Source organism: Periophthalmus magnuspinnatus, chromosome 7 (genome assembly GCF_009829125.3).
Source record: "Periophthalmus magnuspinnatus isolate fPerMag1 chromosome 7, fPerMag1.2.pri, whole genome shotgun sequence".
Lineage (NCBI taxonomy): Eukaryota > Metazoa > Chordata > Actinopteri > Gobiiformes > Gobiidae > Periophthalmus > Periophthalmus magnuspinnatus.
Window position 1 is genome coordinate 23,727,715 of NC_047132.1, and position 19,950 is coordinate 23,747,664.

General features: G+C 38.9%; 1 protein-coding gene across 1 annotated transcript in view; it reads left to right on the top strand.

Moving 5' to 3' along the window:
• The window catches only part of opn7b (opsin 7, group member b), a 63,038-nt gene that overhangs the window by 33,153 nt on the left and 9,935 nt on the right, over positions 1–19,950 (top strand). Inside the window, exons 2-4 of the mRNA XM_033970301.2 lie at positions 12,335–12,422; positions 12,966–13,128; positions 17,536–17,663. Of these exons, the coding sequence (XP_033826192.1) occupies positions 12,335–12,422; positions 12,966–13,128; positions 17,536–17,663 (379 nt within the window). The remainder of the gene's footprint in view (positions 1–12,334; positions 12,423–12,965; positions 13,129–17,535; positions 17,664–19,950) is intronic.

Consider the following 19,950-nt stretch of genomic DNA (forward strand, 5'->3'; position numbering starts at 1 on the left):
GTTCCAGCGTCTGGGACCAGCTACAGCACAAGCCCACTCTACTAGTTTTTAGCGGGGACCTTGGAACATCCAAAATTATCTGGTTTGCTGATCTCAAAGTTCTACTGGGAACATGGACAGAAAGAAGCTCAGAGAGATAGGGAGGGGCCAATCCAAAATCATTGCTGAAGCTGAGAGGGAGCCCGTGCAGAGAAGTGAACACAGGAGAAATGTGCTCATACTTCCTGGTGCCCAAGAGGATGCCTGTCCCAACATTTTGGACTAACTAAGCGATGGACGGAGCCCTGGTTTAACCCACAGTACAAGGAGTTTAATCTGCAGGTGATGAAGGCATGAAAAACCGACTTCAGATCAGTACGAGGCAGGTATGGCTTCACCTTACTAAGTAAACGCAGTTAGTAAAAGCCTAATCTGACTATCTGGCTGATTTGTTGGTCAAATTTGAAAGAACCATGTAAAACATCACTGAGATTTCTGGCAAACTGAAGCCTCTAGCAACTCAAACCCCAGAGATGTTTTGGCATCAGATAAATCCCCCAGATAAATACCACAATTTCTGTTTTTGATTCATTTAGCTTTAAAAAGTTTAGAGCCATCTAGTCCTTTTCATCCTGAAGGCAACTTAAGAGAGTTTAGGTGCTATCTGTGCTGGGTTTAAAGGGCAGGTAAACTTGTACATCATCAGCAAAACAATGAAAAGATAGTATGTGTTGTAAAAATATACTCAAGGGGCAGCATGTACAGAGAAAAAAAGCCCAAAATGAACCCCTGAGGAACTCCACAGCTAAGTTGGCTCTAGCTGAACAGAGAATAATCTTTCTTCAAGATATGACCTGAACCACCTTTGATGCCAAAATAGTTCTCAAGATGAGAAATCAAAATTTGGTGATCCACATGTTGAATGCTGATGTCAAAGTTAAAAGCAGTAAAACAGTAGAGGAACCAGAATCAACAGTCAAGATAAGATCATTGTATATTTATGGAATAAAGTTATAACATGGTATAAAGCTCCCACTTTAAACATGGAAATTATTTAAATGTAACTACATGACACATATAGTACAGTACAATACAATCTTGTGGACATACGCTGCACAAACTGGAAGAACGAAAATCAAACCACCAGCCCTCTACTCACTTAACTCTCACTCTTCTTGTGGATTGCTGCTTTTTAAGAGTTCAATCTCTGATTCCTTGTACCTTCACATGTCTCCACGTGATGAGAGTAAGACTGAGTACCCCTATAAACCCTCTGTAATACCAGGACAGCACGCAGACTAAACACACACACACAGATAACCTCTCTGCCGCACTTTCAGCATCTACAAATAACCTCTACTCAAAGGTCTTGACGATAAACTCAAATTTAAACCGCATGTGGCAGGCTTAACGGCACTTTGCTTTGACACAGATAAGACATGGAATAAAAACTAGCGAGTTAGTAAAAGAGGCTCATATCTTACAGGGCTGGGGATTTCATGAAAGATAGCGATGTGGGAATGGAGGACCTTTTAGTGCTTCTTCTCTGTTTGATGCTTGTCAGATGCAAGAGCTAAGACCTGACAGGGGCAGAATACTTGAGCTTTAAGTGACTCAGCCAAAAAGGAGGCGTCGGGGCAGCTCATCTTACAGTCCATTAACAGCAGTACAGGTTATTGATGCCATTCCATGTTGACGGAAAGGCATCAATGACCTGCAAATCTTCTGAGGTGAAGAGATATAGCGCAAGCCAGTACCACGGTGCATCCTCCCTCATCAGCTCTGATCAAAGGGGTTTTATAGTAGAAGTAAGGCTCACTGTTCTACGACAGAAGTGGGATCTCAAACTGTACATTTTACTAAAACATATTGAAGTAAGTTTACCTTTAATTTTACCTCTTGGTTGGACATGGGCAGGAGATGGGACATAAGTAGAAGTAATTCCTTAAAAGGCCCATATTATACTGTTTTCTGATCTATGTCATGATAATAGGTATGTTTTTGATGAGGTAACAACATTTTAACATGGCTTAAAGCTCACAAAAATTTATTTTATGTGATATAGGACCTTACTGTAAAGAAGGGCAGAAGCTTGGCGTAAATATTCAAAAAATTGTCCCCGTGTTTTGGATGAAATTTTGTATTGATGACATAGATGGATTATGTTTCAGAACACAGTGCTACTTCCTGCATTTTTCAACTTTTCTTTTGAACTTTTCTTCACAAACTGCCACTCGACTGTCATGAAACAATGATAAATATTTATGACAGGACTATTCCACTCCCATCAAACCAAGTCATAATAATGAGGACAGATTCACATCCTTTTTCAGTATTTCATCTAAGTCTTACCAGAGCAGCCTCATCATGTCCTGTTTACATAATTAGGCATATTTATTATTGTAAGATCCCAGTGTAGCCTTAGTTAGTTTGTCTTAGACATTCAGTAAAAGGTCATATGTTGGCATGATTGCGGATGGCCTTTCAAGGGACATTTCTGGTAATGTAATATGTTATATTTGTAGATGTTGACGTGGATGTTTTGTGATGTGTTATTGAAGAGTTCAATCCTTAGTTGTTGGTTGGACATAACATTTTGCTCCTTCTATTTTTTACATTACTTAAACTATTCCACCAGTACAGTACAATATAGAGTGGCTATAAGTGGATGAAGTATCTTGCACATGGACAATATTTTGACATAACATATAACCTTTTTGAGCTTGTTTAATAGAGACTAGTTCTGAGCCCAAAACCAAAGAGCATGTGCACTTAGTCTGTTTCGAGACACATTTAACTGTTGTGAATAACTGCTTTAAAGCATTCTGTCTGTCTGTCGCCTGTCCTCTTATTTCCTCTCATTTGTCTTTCATGCCTCCCTGTGTTAAAGCCTTTCCTATAATCCTCTCACACTGTGTTAATAACTGGGAGTCAGTCAGTTGCACCTTTTAATAAGCCCCAGACTGGGAGATAGGGGACTAATATGAACCCAGAGCCCCCAGAGAGCTCGATCGTATTTCATGCACGCTGTAGGTCAGTGCAATGCTACTTATACCATTTACACACTGTTTTCCATGGACATTTTCCTGATAATCGAATATGATGCACTATTAACATTTTGCTGACCTTGAAGAGTGTAGACTCAACCTTCAGTTTATCAACTTATAATTGTACCACCTGCATATGCTGCCGATTTAAAATTCAATTTGAACCAAAACTCAATTAAATATGTTGCTTGTGGTGAGCGCTCACAAAATCCAGCAGTTACAGGCATAATACCTGCTCACACCTGTGTACCAGGCGTTGATTTTTGGCATTCACACACAGCAGGTCGAGATTTTACACTACAAGAATCCCATTTTTACCCAGTGATAGTATAGTTCACATGGCAGCGGCACATAACTGAAAAATCAGGCTGGTGAAAGAAAATCCAATTGAAAAGAGTTTTTCTAACTGAGAGTTAAAAGAATTTAGCCGAAAGTCCCATCATAATTATTTATATTTAATTAATGATTTTATTAAAAGAAAGATGAAGCGTTTATTCTTAATCAAAACAAAAGTCATCCAGACTCCATGACCTTACACACTACGAGTAAGGTCTCTTTTGAGAGAATTGTTTCGTTTCTGTAAAGGCTTCCTATCTGTTCATCACTGTTGACTATGGCATTAAAACAATTACATGGTGAAGCCATCTTGGGCATTATGTCACAGACCATGTGACAAATCCCATCACATAGTTTTCCTGAATGATCTCCTCCAGCGTAGAAAGGCTGTAATGCCTCCTTTACCTTACCATTTCTGCCATGAACACATTATGAGATTTATCCTGGAGTCAGATTACTTACTTTAGCCTAACAGTAGTCGTGTGAAGTCTGGCTTATACCGGGTCACAGAAGAAGCACACCCCAAGGGCTAGCTAACTGCCTTGTGGGAAATAAATCAATCCAGGAAGTGTCTGAGATTAAGTGTATAGTATTGAATCTGTGCAAGGAACTTATCATTTCCCCTCATCTTCACTAAGGACATTTCTATTAGTGACACAGTGCTGGGATAGTGTGGGCAAGTATTTACCACATTGTGTGGACAAAAATCTATATACACACTCTGTACATGGGGACCTGCCCTGTGTTTATAGTGACCAAAATCAGGTCCCCATGATGTAAAATTTAGGTCCTGTTCACAATTTTTTTCATGTATTTGAGCAAAACAGAGTAACAAACAGAGGACAAAGAGGATATAGTGTCTATATGACAGTAATGTAATCAGTTAACCACTCTCATCTCATTGCAGTTTCATTTTCTGTATTGTGGGGGTCCTTGAGTATGAATGTTGAATGTTTTTTTGTTTTGTTTTTTTGTTTTTGGGTTTTTGACAGGTACTCAGGTTTATTCTATGCACCTAAACACACATGTTGATACTCAGGCTATATTTTTTGATTGGTTTGATTTGGAGCAGATCAGTATGGTCTGTAGCAGACCCTGGGTGGTACTAGCTTAAGGAGGGGCTAAGCACAAGTGAGAAATAAGTGGATGGATAAACAAAAATGCTTAGCAAAGCGTGTTAGCAACAGCTGTTTCCTGTTTAATAATAATAATAAAAATATATTTCTAGTACCTAATTCATCTAACATCAGGTAAACCCAATAGAAACTGACAAACCTGGATTAAACATTTTTACAGTATTTTTTGTTAAGTATCAACTTAAAAAGAGAAAAGTTTCACATTTTAACGAGATAAGTTTCAGATTTCACATATTTAGGTCCTGTCTAGCTCACATTAAGCAGGTTCGGGCGCACAGTGTGCAGTACAGGGAAAGATTAAGCCAAGAGCATATAATTTTGTTTATGTTTAATGAGAGGCTAGGCTCCTACTCCACTGCCTTATAGACATAAGCTTAGTGTAGTAAGCGCTGGCCTTTTAGACATGCCTCTGGGCTGCTGTGGCATGTTGGTGCCTTACTCAGTAGTGGTGACAGGTTGACAGGATAGTCTGTGTGCACATTTGTGTTTATCCCGCTTTGGCACCGTCAGAAGCATGCGTGAGTGCCTGGACCCTCTGGTCGCTCCAAATCGTCCCATGATTCTGCTTTTTTTTTTTTGGGCTTCAGAAAGAAGCTGGTTCCAAAATCATTTGCTGTATAGATCCTGAGCTGTAGTTTATTGTCACTTATTCTCACGGGTTCTTTCCTCATGCCACCAAAGTGCGTATGAGACATCCAAAGCAGCCTATTTCTGATATGTGTGCGCCAAAGAGCGAACCAGCCACGGTGGCCATACATATCGTCGATGAGTGGGACATGGCTAACTGAGCAATTGAGCAGAGTCTGCAAAGGTGTATGTTTGCCTCTGTGGTCTATAGATGCATTGGTACGTATAAAAGGAAGGCCTACAGCTTATTATACTTGGCCTATACCTATAAGTTAATGGAGTACGAGTGCCTTGCCCCTATTCAGTAGCATTGGCTATGAGCTACATAGGTTCACCTTAAAATAAGAAACTGGTGTTGTTAAAATTTGAAACTTTTTATGTTAAAATCAAACCTGTAATGATAACAATGATAACATTTTAATGACACAATGTTCACATTTTGTGAATCGATGAGACCAGCCTTATGAGTAAAAATTATCATTCAGGGTAATGCAAGTTGCTCATATATCAGAGCTCTGCCGCTGGACCTGGAGCCATGCCCGGAGCACGGACACAGAGCTGGCTCCAACAAACTGACCCTCGCCAAGGCGGCCCCAAGCGAACCATAGCCATGGAAATGAGGGTTGTTAGGAAGTGTGATTAATTGTGGTGGTCTGCTGCTCCATTGAGGGAGGACAAATTCTCCTGGATGTTCAATTAATCCTTATCTCAATTTAATTTTTAAATGTTTACCATTACACATATGAGCACACAAGGCACCCAATTCAAGTATCCCCTTTAACATGAACACAAAAACTGTTATGTGGTTTATTAAAATGTGGTGCATATTGTTTACTCTATCTGTAACTTTTACTTATTTAGTAAATTGACAATCAACAAAAAGAAATGTAAATATGCATGATTGTAGCCATGGCTAATTTCCCTCCTTAGTTCATTGCAAGAGTAAGGCAAGCCACACATTTCCACATTTTATCACACCTCGGTGTCACCCTTGATTCAAAACTCACTTTCAAATCCCACATAAAAATCATCAGTAATCGCATCAAATTTAATCTCAGCAATTTTTGACACATTCGACCTCAAATGTCCATACAGTCAGCCAAAATGTTCATACATTCCATGATACTTTCCCATATCACTTACTGTCTCACTGTCTGGTCTCACTCAACTTCTACAGCTCTAAAACTGATCCACTCTCTTTATAAACGGACCATCAAAACTCTCGATCGGAAACCACACTCTTATCACCACTGTCCAATCCTCCAAAAACACAATCTACTGAACTGGGAAAACTTGGTCAAATATGCTCATCTCTGTTTCATATATAAAATCATTCATGGCTTGTCATCTCCTCCACTCACACAGTTTATTCACATCAGGACCTCTGACCACAAAAGAACCAGAGGGGCATTGAGAGGGGACTGCATCATCCCACTCAGAAAAAGTGTCTTTGGCCAAACCACCTTCTCTGTGGAAGCTGCCCATGACTGGAACACCACCCCCACCACAATTAGAAGTCTCCCCACTTACACCTCATTTAAATTACAGTTAAAGAAATGGTTAATTGAAAATCAGTCTTGTCACCACTAACATCCACCTCTCGATGCTCCTGTCTCCATCCTGCCTCTGTTTGAGTTTTGTTGTATGTCTGTTTGTGTCTGTGTGTGTATGTAGACAATGGTATGTTGTGTTTGTGGCTGAAAATGAATGTATGTGGCTGAATGTGGTTTTATAACAATAAGAATGGAGTTGTATGCGACTGTATGTAAGAATGATTTTAGAGTGTAAATAATAACCTTGTTTTTATTCTATTGCATTTTATTTCCTACAGGTTGACATTTTACACCTGTCCCGGGACTACGGATGAAAAATAGCCCTCGGGCTAATTCTGGCATATTTACATGCAAATGTTTATTAATGTGCATTGTCCCTGGAATAAATAAATACATTTAAAGAAATAAAGTGACAGAAGAGAAGTTATTGAGGTTTCAAGATAAGTATACATACTTAAAAATCAAAGTGAGTCCCAATTAGATCTTAATTTAATGGCAGAATGTCTGTGAGAGTTCATAGAGTATAACAGATAGAATTCGAATAAAAGCCCAGTCAGCAGAGTAGGGAACATGTCCAGTGGTCCAAACCTTATCTAAGAGAAACTGCACGATATTCCTCCAAAAGCTAATATATCCAGCTCTGACTGATTGAATATGCATGAAGCAAATCTCTCTATTAGATCAGTGATATCAAAGTGGAAGTGGCCAAGAATGAGCTTCAACTATGATTTATTAAACTGTAAGTTCATAAAACAGGTTAGGTTTTTCCCGTTTGTCAAATGTACTTACTTACAACATGGTTTCAGTATGTTTCCTTCATTATGTCTGAAAGGTCAGTAATTGCTTAAAGGTCTTTTGAGTCTGTGTGCGTTGTGTGCGTGTGTGTGTGTGTGTGTATGTATGTGAGGGGTCCTTTATTATGGCATCTGATAATTGTATACACAGTCACTTCATGGGAACCTTTTGCTTTGCAATATTAGATCAACAATATGGTTTTAAGTTAAGATATGGGTTATTTTAGGTTAAGGCTAGGCTTCAGGTTAAGGATCTGTCTCCAGGAAATGAATGTAAGCCCATGTAATGTCCCCATACATAAAGCATAACCTAACCAAGACTGAACATGTTTCGAGGGATTCTGCAAAACCTTAATTTTACTCTCTAAATAAAACCATTTGAGCAGTTTTTTGCTTGTTTTTAGTTAGTCATTGAATAAGAATTTACCCCTGAACTGAAATCGATGACTTTGAGAAGGGTGGAACTCTCACTGAGCTACTTTTGATCTTACCCATGTGCTATTTTGAAGAGTTACGTATATTGTTTGGCACAGCATGAGTGACGTTTTGAAGGAAAATTGCGGCAGTGACAAACAGCTTTTGTAATCCATTTAACACATCGTCCTTGCGTCTCTTTTCCTTGTGTCTGCTGGTCTAAACTCTCTCTGACATATTGCTGTGTGCTTGTGGACAGTGACTCGTATGACTCAGTCCGAATGAAGTTGTCAGAGACGTCCTCTACAGTGATTAGCCCCAGTTCTCCCATTGAGCTGTGAACTGTCTTAAAACTTCCCCTAAAGCCTCTTGTCTGATTGACAGGGTAATCCCAATCCTGTCTCCTCTAAATCAGATTTGGGTGTACATGTTGGTCCGTGATCTCATAAAACTGCTAATCATTCTTGCCCTTTACGCTCACATTACTGCCGGAAGGACTGGCTCCATCTATGACACAGCTTAGACAAACAAGATGAGATGGTATTAGAGCCTCAAAGCTAATAATGAAAATTACTATGCTAAGACAACAAGGTAATACGTGTTTGGTGACTCGACTGACTAGAGGGAGGTTTGTGATTACAACTTTAAGAGGAGGTGGAAGTACTGCATCATTAGGTCATTAGGTAGGTTTTTTGTATCAGTAATCAGTAAATTCATCATCATTGTATCAGTGCTCTTGCTTGGGATACAGAATACACACTTCTCCAATACTTTACAAAGGTATGAGTCTGGTTACTGCTGAATTTCCCTGTTTTCAAATGGGCGTGGTGGACAGGTGGATTAGCCAATCAGGGACGCACATGGTCTGTCAGTGTCAGAATCAATAAAGGAAAAACTGATCACGGGAAACTGAAAAACATTGTGGATTTCTGCAGAATCAGTGAGCAAAGCACTAACCTCTGTTAATATGAGGTGAGACAGGGGACAAGACTGTATAAAAAATATAGACATGTCATTCTGGATTTGTCAGGCAATCAGTGCTCTGCTTTGGTCTTATAAGCTAAACATTTAGTTCAGGGGTAAAGGCTCCATCCGTAGGATCCAACTATCGAGTGAAAGATGACTACAGAAAAGGCAGCCATGAATATTCCTTACCTGTACAGCCAGAACCACACACTTTGACGAAACTTTACAAAAACGAGTATCCGGTCCCCGATTTCAGAGGGTGTGATTGACAGGCAGATTAGCCAATCAGAGACGCATGGTCCAGTCATGTCAATAACAAACATGGCTTTATCTCAGGCAAAATAAGTTATATTTTGTTGTAAAAGTAATGAGAATGTTCGAGAGGAGATGACTTTTGCATTTGAGAAACATGTGATACAAATGAGTGACTGCGCTTGGACCGTCTGAAGTTAGGATCAGAATGTTGAAGAGACTGGCTGGTTGGGCAAGAATATCCCATTGAAAGTAAACAAAAACCTATTTACTTCCTGGTACTGGGTGATTTCCATTCTGTGCCTCCAGCCTCTTCAACCACCAAAACATACAAGCATTATAACTAGGCCCGTCACGATAATTATTATATCGACTTATTGTTTCATATATGACAGATGGAACAATAGTTTTTTAGGGGTCAGTATTTATTGTGGGTACTTTTTCTTTACACAAGTGGGGAACTTTTTGGTATTGGTATTTGCTATGATAAGATTTGAGATGTAGAGACCCGAATAAATACGTTTTAGGACTCATTACAGATATAAACTAACTACTAAGTGCTTTATTCTACTATTGATTTGTTGCAGCTCATGGCATAAATTAGTTTCAGTATTATCGTTTATCGTGCATTGTCTGGACCAATATTGCACTTCAATTTTTCATATCGTAACGGGCCTCACACAGACTATGTAGAGGATATACAGTAATTAGCAGCAAAAAAGCCCAAAATGATTACTGAAATGCTGACAAATATTTACCATGCTTTTGTACGATATGTGGGATGTCTGAGGGGTTTAACTTTGCAGACATAAGTGGTTTTAGTTTTTCTTATTGCTCTGTAATTGTGAGAGTAGAACTTAAGGGGGAAGGACGTTTAGGGCAATGCAAATGTGACTTAACAGCACAAAAGGGTAAAACAAACACATAGTTGACAGCCATTTCAATGCTCCTCTTCACAGAACCACTTTGTGAGAAGCACTTGAATAAAGAGTGGTTTGTTTTTGTTGATGTGCTTGGCGTGTCTTTTTATAGTGCAAATAAACTCCATTCACATCTGTGTAGTGTAAGCCTGCCTCCAGGGCCTAATAAAAGAGTGTTCCCATATTCACTTCCACTGTCAGCAGACGCCAGCCTCGCACAGCTCACTCTCACTGTGTGTGTGAGAACAGAGGATGACAACGCACACTATGGGAAATTATCCACTGTGTACTACTACAGAGCATTGTACATTATAAATAAATTGGAGCACTGGATATTGCTAGTAAAATGCAGTGTTGCAGTATGCATATATTTACTACATATTTATGTGTATTCAAATGCATCTGTCTAATCAAAAGACTGGACAAAATACTGAACCTAAGTTACATAATACACATTTATTAATATTTGTGCCTCTTTCCAAAAAAAAAAAATTTTTTTTAAAAATCAAATTTTTCCTTTTTAAAATTCAAACTTCCAGTTGTTTAAGGATGTAATGATGGGGCCGGCACTGTTATTACCTTAACATTTCTTTTAAAAAACATAGACAAGGGTAATTTCAGTGCTGGAATGGCCAATCTCTACTGGACAAAAGATAAATGATAGTTGTTAACTTGAAAACTATCGCTTCATGACATCACAAGGTGGAACAGAGCATTTTGAGCTTTGGAGATGTAGACAGACTACCGTAATAATAAACAGTTACTCAAATACATGTGAATGAAACAAAACACAGCTCCAAGTGTGTTTTTCAGGAGGTAGCAACATTCCAACATGGCTCAATTTTGCGTAAAATAAGACCTTTAAGGTATTAATGAACTAGTTATTAAGTCTGAATTAGCATTTGGGCTAATTAAAGTATTCATTAGGTAGTTACTAAGCCTGAATCCTTCTTAATGAACTATTTGTGCATTATGAACTAGGTCTTTGTCTATGCTTTATTAAGGCAAATTATTCTAAAGTATTACCAAATTCACTTTTTCTTTTGGATCCCACGTAACAGCACAATTTAAATATTAAGTTTAAGCTATACAAATTTGAGAAGTTTGCTCCCTTTGAAGATAATAGCTTTAAAGTAATGTGGATTAAACCAGGAGCCGCCACACCTAACTCTATGTGATTTTACATGTCTTTTGTTAGCTTTCTTTAATATGGTGTATAGTGAGGCCGCTGAGTATAGACAGGCTATGAATATATTTCCACATTTTCTGCACCTACAGATTCCTTTGAAAAGATTGCCTTAGTGCCTCAAAGTAGCTACTATGAGAGCTGTACTGTATGGCAGTGTGGTGTATGCAAATTATGACTGTAGACGAGAGGAGACAGTTACATACAACTGTATATCACTACACATTTTGGTTAGTTAGCTTGCACTAAAATGAAGGATATTAGCAGACATGGGAGATGCATATTTGTCATAAAACTGGGTGAGCTGTGAATACCTAATTGAGTAATTAAGTTAACCTCATTACCGCCATAGTTTTCCTGTCAGGTAAAACTTAAGTTCAAGCTCATTATGTCTCTAAAGTATAGCACATTCATAATAACCTCACTTTTAATAGTAATCTCATCAGTGAGTGGTCAGCGTGCATACCTCATGGTCTCTGCAACTGCAATTAGTTATGTCTTTTGGTCAAAAATAGATACTCTAGATAAGATAAGTTATTCACTTATTACTTCCAATTGCTTCATAGAGTTTTACGGCTCATTTTATAAAGCATCAGTGCATGTGTTCACAGGACACAGTCCTAAAAATTCATTTTCATTATCAGAAATTGGCTTTAAGTGAGAGACAGACAATTTTTCTTACGGCATGATCTGCCATTTCAGAATATGTCCACCACAAAGATAAATGTGGTATATTTATGCCTTAGAGCTACTTAGATACCCCTCATTCCAATTTTTTTTTTTTTTTTTTTTTTTTTTTTTTGACAATTTGTTTATTGTTTCTTGGAAGACTGATTCAATTTACTGTCACAAGACAAATGGAAGGTGAGATTAGAGTGGTACTGGTTCAGAAATGCAGAAATGTTGGACTAAATGAATCTGGAAAAAGTCTCTGTTGTTTATTAAGTCTTCTCATGAACCCATATGTACATGTCTTACTAATCCCTCAGGAGTTTGGGAGGATTTCACTGTTCAGCTGAATGTAACCTCTGGTATATTCTGAATGTGTCCCCACCTTCTGGTTTGTTTAGAACATCAGTAGCCAAAGGGTGCATAAAACCATGAGATTTTCTCTTGTTTTTCAGATGGGAAATGCCTCTGAAACATTTATCCTCGTGTCCCGAATATCAAAAGAAAATGACTTCCTCATGGGGACCATTTATACCGTGTTTGGTAAGTGACATTTTAAATAATAGATTCATTTAAGTTGAGTTCATTTGATCATGACCGGAATTCACTTTATATTCAGTGTAACTAAAACAGGAGATAATTGGCTTTAATCATGCAGATTTAGTGGTTTGAGGTAGGCAGTGCTGTCATCATGTCCTTGGGCAAGACACTTCACCAAAACCTGTCTGTGTTTGAATGTGCCGTGTGCTGATGTGATTGCTGGTGGTCGATGGTGCAGATAGGCAGTCTCACTTCTGTCAGTCTACCCCAGGGCAGATGTGGCTATAACACCCAGTATGAAGTGAATTATACAAACTAAGTGCATTACAAATAAAGCATTATTATTATTATTACAATATAGACTAAAGTATGTCTATACTGCAGGACAAAACACCTCACCTACACGTCTTTTTCCAAAAGCACATACTGTAAAACTGTACTATATATATATATATATATATATATATATATATATATATATATATATATATATATATATATATATATATATATAATTTTTGACTGTAAGTGATTTCTCTGCTTCAGGCGTGCTGTCTGTGCTGGGGAACGGCACGCTGCTGTTTGTGGCTTATAGAAAGAAGTCCACCCTGAAGCCGGCCGAGTTCTTCGTGGTGAATCTGGCCATCAGTGACCTGGGCATGACCACTGCCCTGTTCCCTCTGGCCATCCCCTCAGCCTTCGCCCACATGTGAGTCCCATTTACACCCTCTCACCTCCAACTACTGCACCTGCTCATGTCTCACTCTCTCTCAATTGGAGCCCAGGAAGCAGCAGCGATGACACTCATGTAACGATAGGTCAGGTATGATAGAAATGTCTAGAATATCACAGCTCAAAAGCAGAGGACTATAAAATATACTTTTGATTTCTGCCACACTGCTGGTGTCAAGCTATACATCGTAATGTGCATATTTACTGTACGCTTCATTTCAGTGTATGTGTTCTGGTCAGATCGTGGGTGGACACTGCCTTATATCTATCTAAAGGGAGGAGTTAACTACACTGAAACTAACACATCTATTTCTGTTTGTTGGGACAGTTCACACTTACCTTGAAACTTGCAGTACAATAGAGCTAGGCAACAAAGTGAAACTGTATACAACAGGTGACAACAGTGAAGAAGTGACTTGGATGAGCAGCAAAACGTCTTCTCTCTTTTATCTAGTTGAGAGAATTGAATTTTTCTTTTACTATGTAGTAGTCAATGTCTTTATCAAATGCAGCAGTTCCAATACCAAATAAGTTAATAATGCACTATTTACTCATGACCAGTACTAATGTCCGTATCCACCATCTGTTTATGGAAACTTTCCTGTGGCACTTCGGTAAAAGGAAGAGGAGCTACTCTTTTTTAAAACTTTTTACGGGTGTTAGTGGTCTTGTTTCTTGTATTAAGTTGATTTTTTTCAGTATTGTAAAACCCTCCCGTGCCCACTAGAGAACCAAAATAGATCAAAGTTATGAACTGAAAAGTGAGACCGTGATGAACTGGCCAATCAGAAAACAGAAGAAGGTGGACCCCAAACCACATAAAGAGTCATATAAGCCTCTTACAGTATGAGATATTAGTATGAGAATGCATCTGTCTAGTCCAAGCTTGCCGCAAGACATTTTAATACTTTGTGAGACATAAATAATCAGTGCTGAATGAAGTACTCAATTTAGTTGCTTAAGTAAAAGCACAGATACAGAGGTTAAAAAAAAAAAAATGAAAAAAGGAAAAAATGTACTTCACACAACTGTTGTTCATTTGTTAAAGTGTAAATGTAGTAATATTAATTAAAAACAATTCATATTTTGGTCAGAAGTAACAATACAAATCAGTTGCTTAATTTTTCTTATGAATTTGTTTGCTCAAAGCCGAAGCTTGAACTCAAAAACTTTAGTCAGGATATTACCACGAACATGGTAAAAAGAACTCCTCAAATCATATCAAAAATACTTTTTACTTTCCAGTCCAGTTCATAAATGTAGGGGAGTAGAAAGTACAGATTCCTGCTCTCAAATGTAGTGAAGTAAAAGTAAAAAGTATACACTGTAAAATGTAGATTCCACAAAATTCAGCACTTTACTACTTGTACTTTGTTACTTTCCACCACTGTAAATAATAATCATAATGGTATTGAATCGATACATCCAAAACTGTTCCAAGTTAGTGACAGGTGATGCGGTTGGTACCATGCACTAATGTGATCCTCATCCGACAGCCGTGACGCTCTGTAACAGCCTTACCACTGAATACATGCATGTGTTGTAATGTGAAGGCATAAAGGGATTGGAGACCTAAGACCTTGTATTTAAGGCCGGCATCATCATCCATAATGGGCTGTCACTCATGCTCCACGGAGTCCCTGTCTGCTCTGATCCCCTGAGCGTCGGTGGCTGATTGCTGTCACCTGTGTGGCACTGGGTCAAATGCACTCCTCTCATCAATTTAAAGCAGAGAGAGAAGAACTGAATATTTACACAGGCTGACTATGAAAGAAACAATTCAACAAAAGGAGATTTAAAGCAGTGGTGGAAAAAGTACTGGAAATTTATATTTAAGTAAAGATGCAGTAACTGTCGCCAAAATGGTAAATAAGTAAAAGTAGTTTGTGTAATTCTTCAGTCATCCAGGTCTGATCCATAGTAAAACCCAAAGTTAAATCTGTCAACTGGACAAAACGTTGTGGGAGTGAAGACGTTTCGCTGTTCATCCAAGCCACTTTTTCAGTTCTGCTCAGATTCTGTATGTAGGCTATGTCTATTGTGCGACACTAAAACAAACCATTTATTCCATCCATCCATCCATTTTCTTCCGCTTATCCGGAGCCGGGTCACGCGGTCAGAGATCAGATGACCTTCGACTGCCGCCCAGATCTTCATGCACCGGCTCCTTACGGATCCTCTTGCGGGTGGTGGGTCCACATGAGGACGGCCCCACGTCACTCCTTCGGGTTGAGCCCGGCCGGGCCCCGTGGAGAAAGGCCCGGCCACCAGGCGCTCGCTGTCGAGCACCCACCCCAGGCCTGGCTCCAGGGTGGGGCCCGGTAACGCCGGTCCGGGCGACGTAGCTTGCCTTGATTGAACACTCGTCATAAGGGGCTTCTGAACTGCTCTTCGTCTGACCCGTCCCCCTGGACCTGTTTGCCATGGGTGACCCTACCACAGGCATGAAGCCCCGACAACATAGCTCCCAGGATCATTCGGGCACTCAAACCCCTCCACCACGTTAAGGTGGCGGCTCAGGGAGGGGCAAACCATTTATTTTCTCTGGCTAATATCTGTACCTCACTATCTTCAAAGGAGCGATTAGTAAAAGTAAAAAGCACAGATGGATTATGCTTGTCCCTGACTCACTGAAGTTTAAGTTCAAAAGTCTACTCAAGGAAGTACTATTACTATTACTCAATTAAACTAAGGTGATATTTGTAAATAAATAGGCACTTTGCAACCCTGTTAAATAGCTCCATCGTTATGTTTCTTTGAATGAGACTGATCCCTCAAGAGCAGGGGTGTTCATTACGTCGATCGCAATCTACCAGTCGGTCGTGAAGGCATTTTGTGTAGATCGCGTCCCGTCATCCATCCAGTCACGTGACTAATATACAGGACAACCAGTCAGATTACACCTGACTCTAGGTCACATCATGAGCACTGCACAAGCATAAACAAGCGCGAGTTAGTTTAACCCTATAGCATCGGATCCTATCGTCGCAGATAGAGCGGGTTGCGGACTTTCCAGCAGCGTAACTCCACGCCCAATCATGCTCTCATGTAAATTCAAACGGTGTCTCAAAGCGGAGACATGGGGCTATCTAAATATTTTACCGTCATTACGGTAATCTGCCTCTGTTTTCCCTCGAAGGTGACGAATGAGAGCGCGGGTGCTGCGGGGATTTTCCCAAAAATACGGATGGATGTGTAAACATGTTTTTTATGGCTATTAAAAAAGATAAAACCGTAAACAACATGATTGGCTCTGTTATCACTTTCAAACTAAAAATGCAATTTTCCTCCTGGCTGGCTGTCAGAAGCTACTGCCCGAACTATGCATCCCTCATTGATTCAATTCATTGCAAGTCATCAGAGCAGTAATCATCATTCAAGTAATTATGAACATGTAAGAAGTTCAATTGTGTTGTGCTGTATTATCTCATGACGTTGTACATTTACAAATAAATATATGTTTAACATTTTTGTATCAGGTGGTAGATCTTTCAGACACGATCAATTTAAAATTAGCTCACATACTGAAAAAGTCTGAGCACCCCTGCTCAAGAGCAAAGGTAAAATGTAAATACTAGACTGGACTGAGGCGATTGTTACCGCTAAAGCTTTGATTGTGTGGACTTATTCATAAGATGGAAAGGTGGAGAACATTCAATTTCACCTGTCCTCTGGGGCGTGTCTTAGTCAATATAATCACAAAGAGCCTGAAATGTGAGAAACCACAGTATCTATAATGAGTGACAGGTGGAACAAACTCAGAGCATTCAGTTCATGAATAAAAGGTTGCATACGTGGGCAGGTAGAGAAGCTTATGTAAACACTGTGTAATGAAAATGTAAATGATTATGCAGAGCTAGTGTATTTAAAGTATTACCTTTTATAATGACAATAATTTTTACAGTGAATAAAGGTGTAGTAAGTAAGTTCTATGATGGGTTGTGTTTGGCTGGCTCGAGTGTGGAGTGGAAAATCATTAGTTCCACTCCACACCTGAATTTGCATGAAATTACATCATTTACAGGTGCAATACATAATCTTTCTGGTGGAAGGTCCAACTTCTGCTTGTATCCATGGAGTTGTTATTGCTTTGCCTGGAATGTTCCACAGTATGACATTAAACTCATCTATCACCACCAGACCAAGTTATAGGTCAGATCTGTGGAGAGCCAAACCCACTCACAGTTTGAATGTGTGTGTTTTTAAGCAATAAAAACAGCTGTAACTGAATAATTTCAAGAAAGATAATGTCTTACTGAGGGGCACAGGCAAAGCAATAGCATCTCCATAAATTCCCACACCAGATGAGTTACATAGTGCGCCTTCAAGTATGTTTTTTAATGCACAATGCTTATGTTTTGTTTGTTTTTTTCCTTTCCCTTAGGTGGTTGTTCAACAAAATCACCTGCACTATTTATGCCTTCTGTGGCGTCCTCTTTGGTCTCTGCAGCCTGACCAACCTCACCGTGCTCTCAAGTGTGTGCTGGCTCAAGGTTTGCTACCCCAACCATGGTAAGACCCCTTCCCACCCCCTAACCCCGCCTCCCTCTTCCTCCCCTCTTCCTAATGAGAGTTGCTTGTCAAAGAGGAATGCCTTATTGACTGCCTCATTTAAACCTGCCCTGGGGCCCTATCCTTACAGCCTTAAGGGGGAAAATACAGCAAAACAGCATCAAGCCACTTTGGGAGTACTTTAGTTTCATGCAGAATTGGTCATTGTGTAATTATTCCCAGGGTCAGTGGTTCATCTTTTACAAAGCAGGATATGTAAATGAGATGTTTACAAGGTCTGCATTCATGTAAATCCCACAGGGGCTGTTTCTGCAAAAATAGAAAATGGAAAAAATAGAAACGTTCCAATTACAGCGATCTTATAATTTCCTGGGTGCTTATTTACAGGCAGAGTGCATAGCATTAAGTGGGTAACATGCTATCAAATTAAATGCATTGCTTTACTACACAGAACCTCTTGCATGTAACTAACTTTGCTGTCAGCTGCTGTTTTAGCCTTATTTAACATTCCCACTGCTGATTGGATTAAGGTGCAAAACCTGTTTTCTCTTTATCTACGAGCAATCAAAGCTGAATTACTTTTATTTCATGTCTAATCATATTTTTTATATTTTATAAGAGAACACTGACCTTAGTGACATCAACACTTGCTACACTGTGGTTGAAAGAGGAACAGCTGCACTAGATCTTATTATTACTCTACACATGAGCTTAAAGTTACGCTATTTTCTGATTATGTTATAATGTTGTTTCCGCATCACAGACTCAAAAATGTCTGGAGTTGTGTTTTGTTTCATTCACATGTTTAACACACAAACACTGCATATTTAGGCTGAGTTCTTCTCTCAAACTGAATACACTCTGTTCCACCTTGTGATGTCATCATGTGGTAATACAGGAAGTGCTCCACTGTGTTTTTAAACTCCATACACCTTCACTAGAATCATTTGGATCTCTACTGAACTAAAGGTAAAAGGTAGATGTTAACTTGAAAATTACCTCTACACGACATCACAAGCTTTGGAGATGGAGAATAATAAAGGGTTACTCATGTGTGAATGAAACAAAACACAATTCCAGGTATGTTTTTGATCTAGTAACACCATTATAACATAGCTTAAAGCTCACAAGAGTCAGTTTTGCATGATAAATACATAGAAAGTCATTTATTGCTTAAAGTATGAAATGCATTGCTGCACATTCCAGTCAAGATCAGTTTAAGATAGTTGCTCTGTCAGAGTCTGGTATAACTCTCCTCTCAGAGTTTAATTCATAAATTTATGCCATGTTTCTTCATGTTGCTTCCTACTTTTTATATACTGTAACTTTATTAGATTCTCATTATCAGCCTCTAATTCACAAAAGTAATGTCTTCTGAGAATTTAGAGCTATGTAAATAAATTCAGGACTTCAAGGACAGTAACACGGTCAGCTAATTACTCATCGCTATAATTGCTGTTGGCTCAAAACTCATGTTACGTAATGGGATTTTTCTTTGGGATTAAACCATGACCGTGCCAGGCTACATGTGTTTATGCTCCTGTCTCATTTTCTGTGCTATCCAAGTATCTTATTAGGAAAAGAAAAGGCCTTTAGGAAAAATATTTTTATGTTTTCATGCAAAGTTTAGCAAAACTTCTAGAAAAAGAAAAAAAAAAGATGAGTTGAGGCCTTTGAGAATAGAATGGCTGAAATTAATCTTGATTTGGAGATTTATGAAACACTAGCCACTAGCACCACAGCTCTGATTTGCATTTCCATTTATACCTTGAACATATGCAAATGAGTAAACTGGATGCATTACACTCACGGTATCTTATTGTTATTAATTTTTGTGTGTGTAAATTATACATAGCCTCGACCATGATATAGTTAAGTCTATATTTACAGTTCAGATGCTACTAAATGACTGTTGCACCCAAAACAGTTTGACATACATAATTAGCAGGTCAGGAAGTCTCATTAAAAGTCACCGATGCCAACAGTCTAACAGCTTATAGATCCATGCGTCTTTGAGAAGTTAATTTGATTTCCATTCAGTTTCTCAGACTCATCAGTCACTGCAATCTGCTCATTACAGCATCATTATATTCATTCATATGTGATAATGAGTGAATGCCCCACTGCCCCCAAGTCATACATCACCACTTATTATTTACTTAGGCCCGAGTATGGGCAAAGGGAAAAATCAGTGCTTCAGTCAATGACACTACCAGGCTCTTAATATATGATCAATATGATATGAGTATTGGCAAACAGGGTCTCAGCAGTGTAACAGATCAAAACG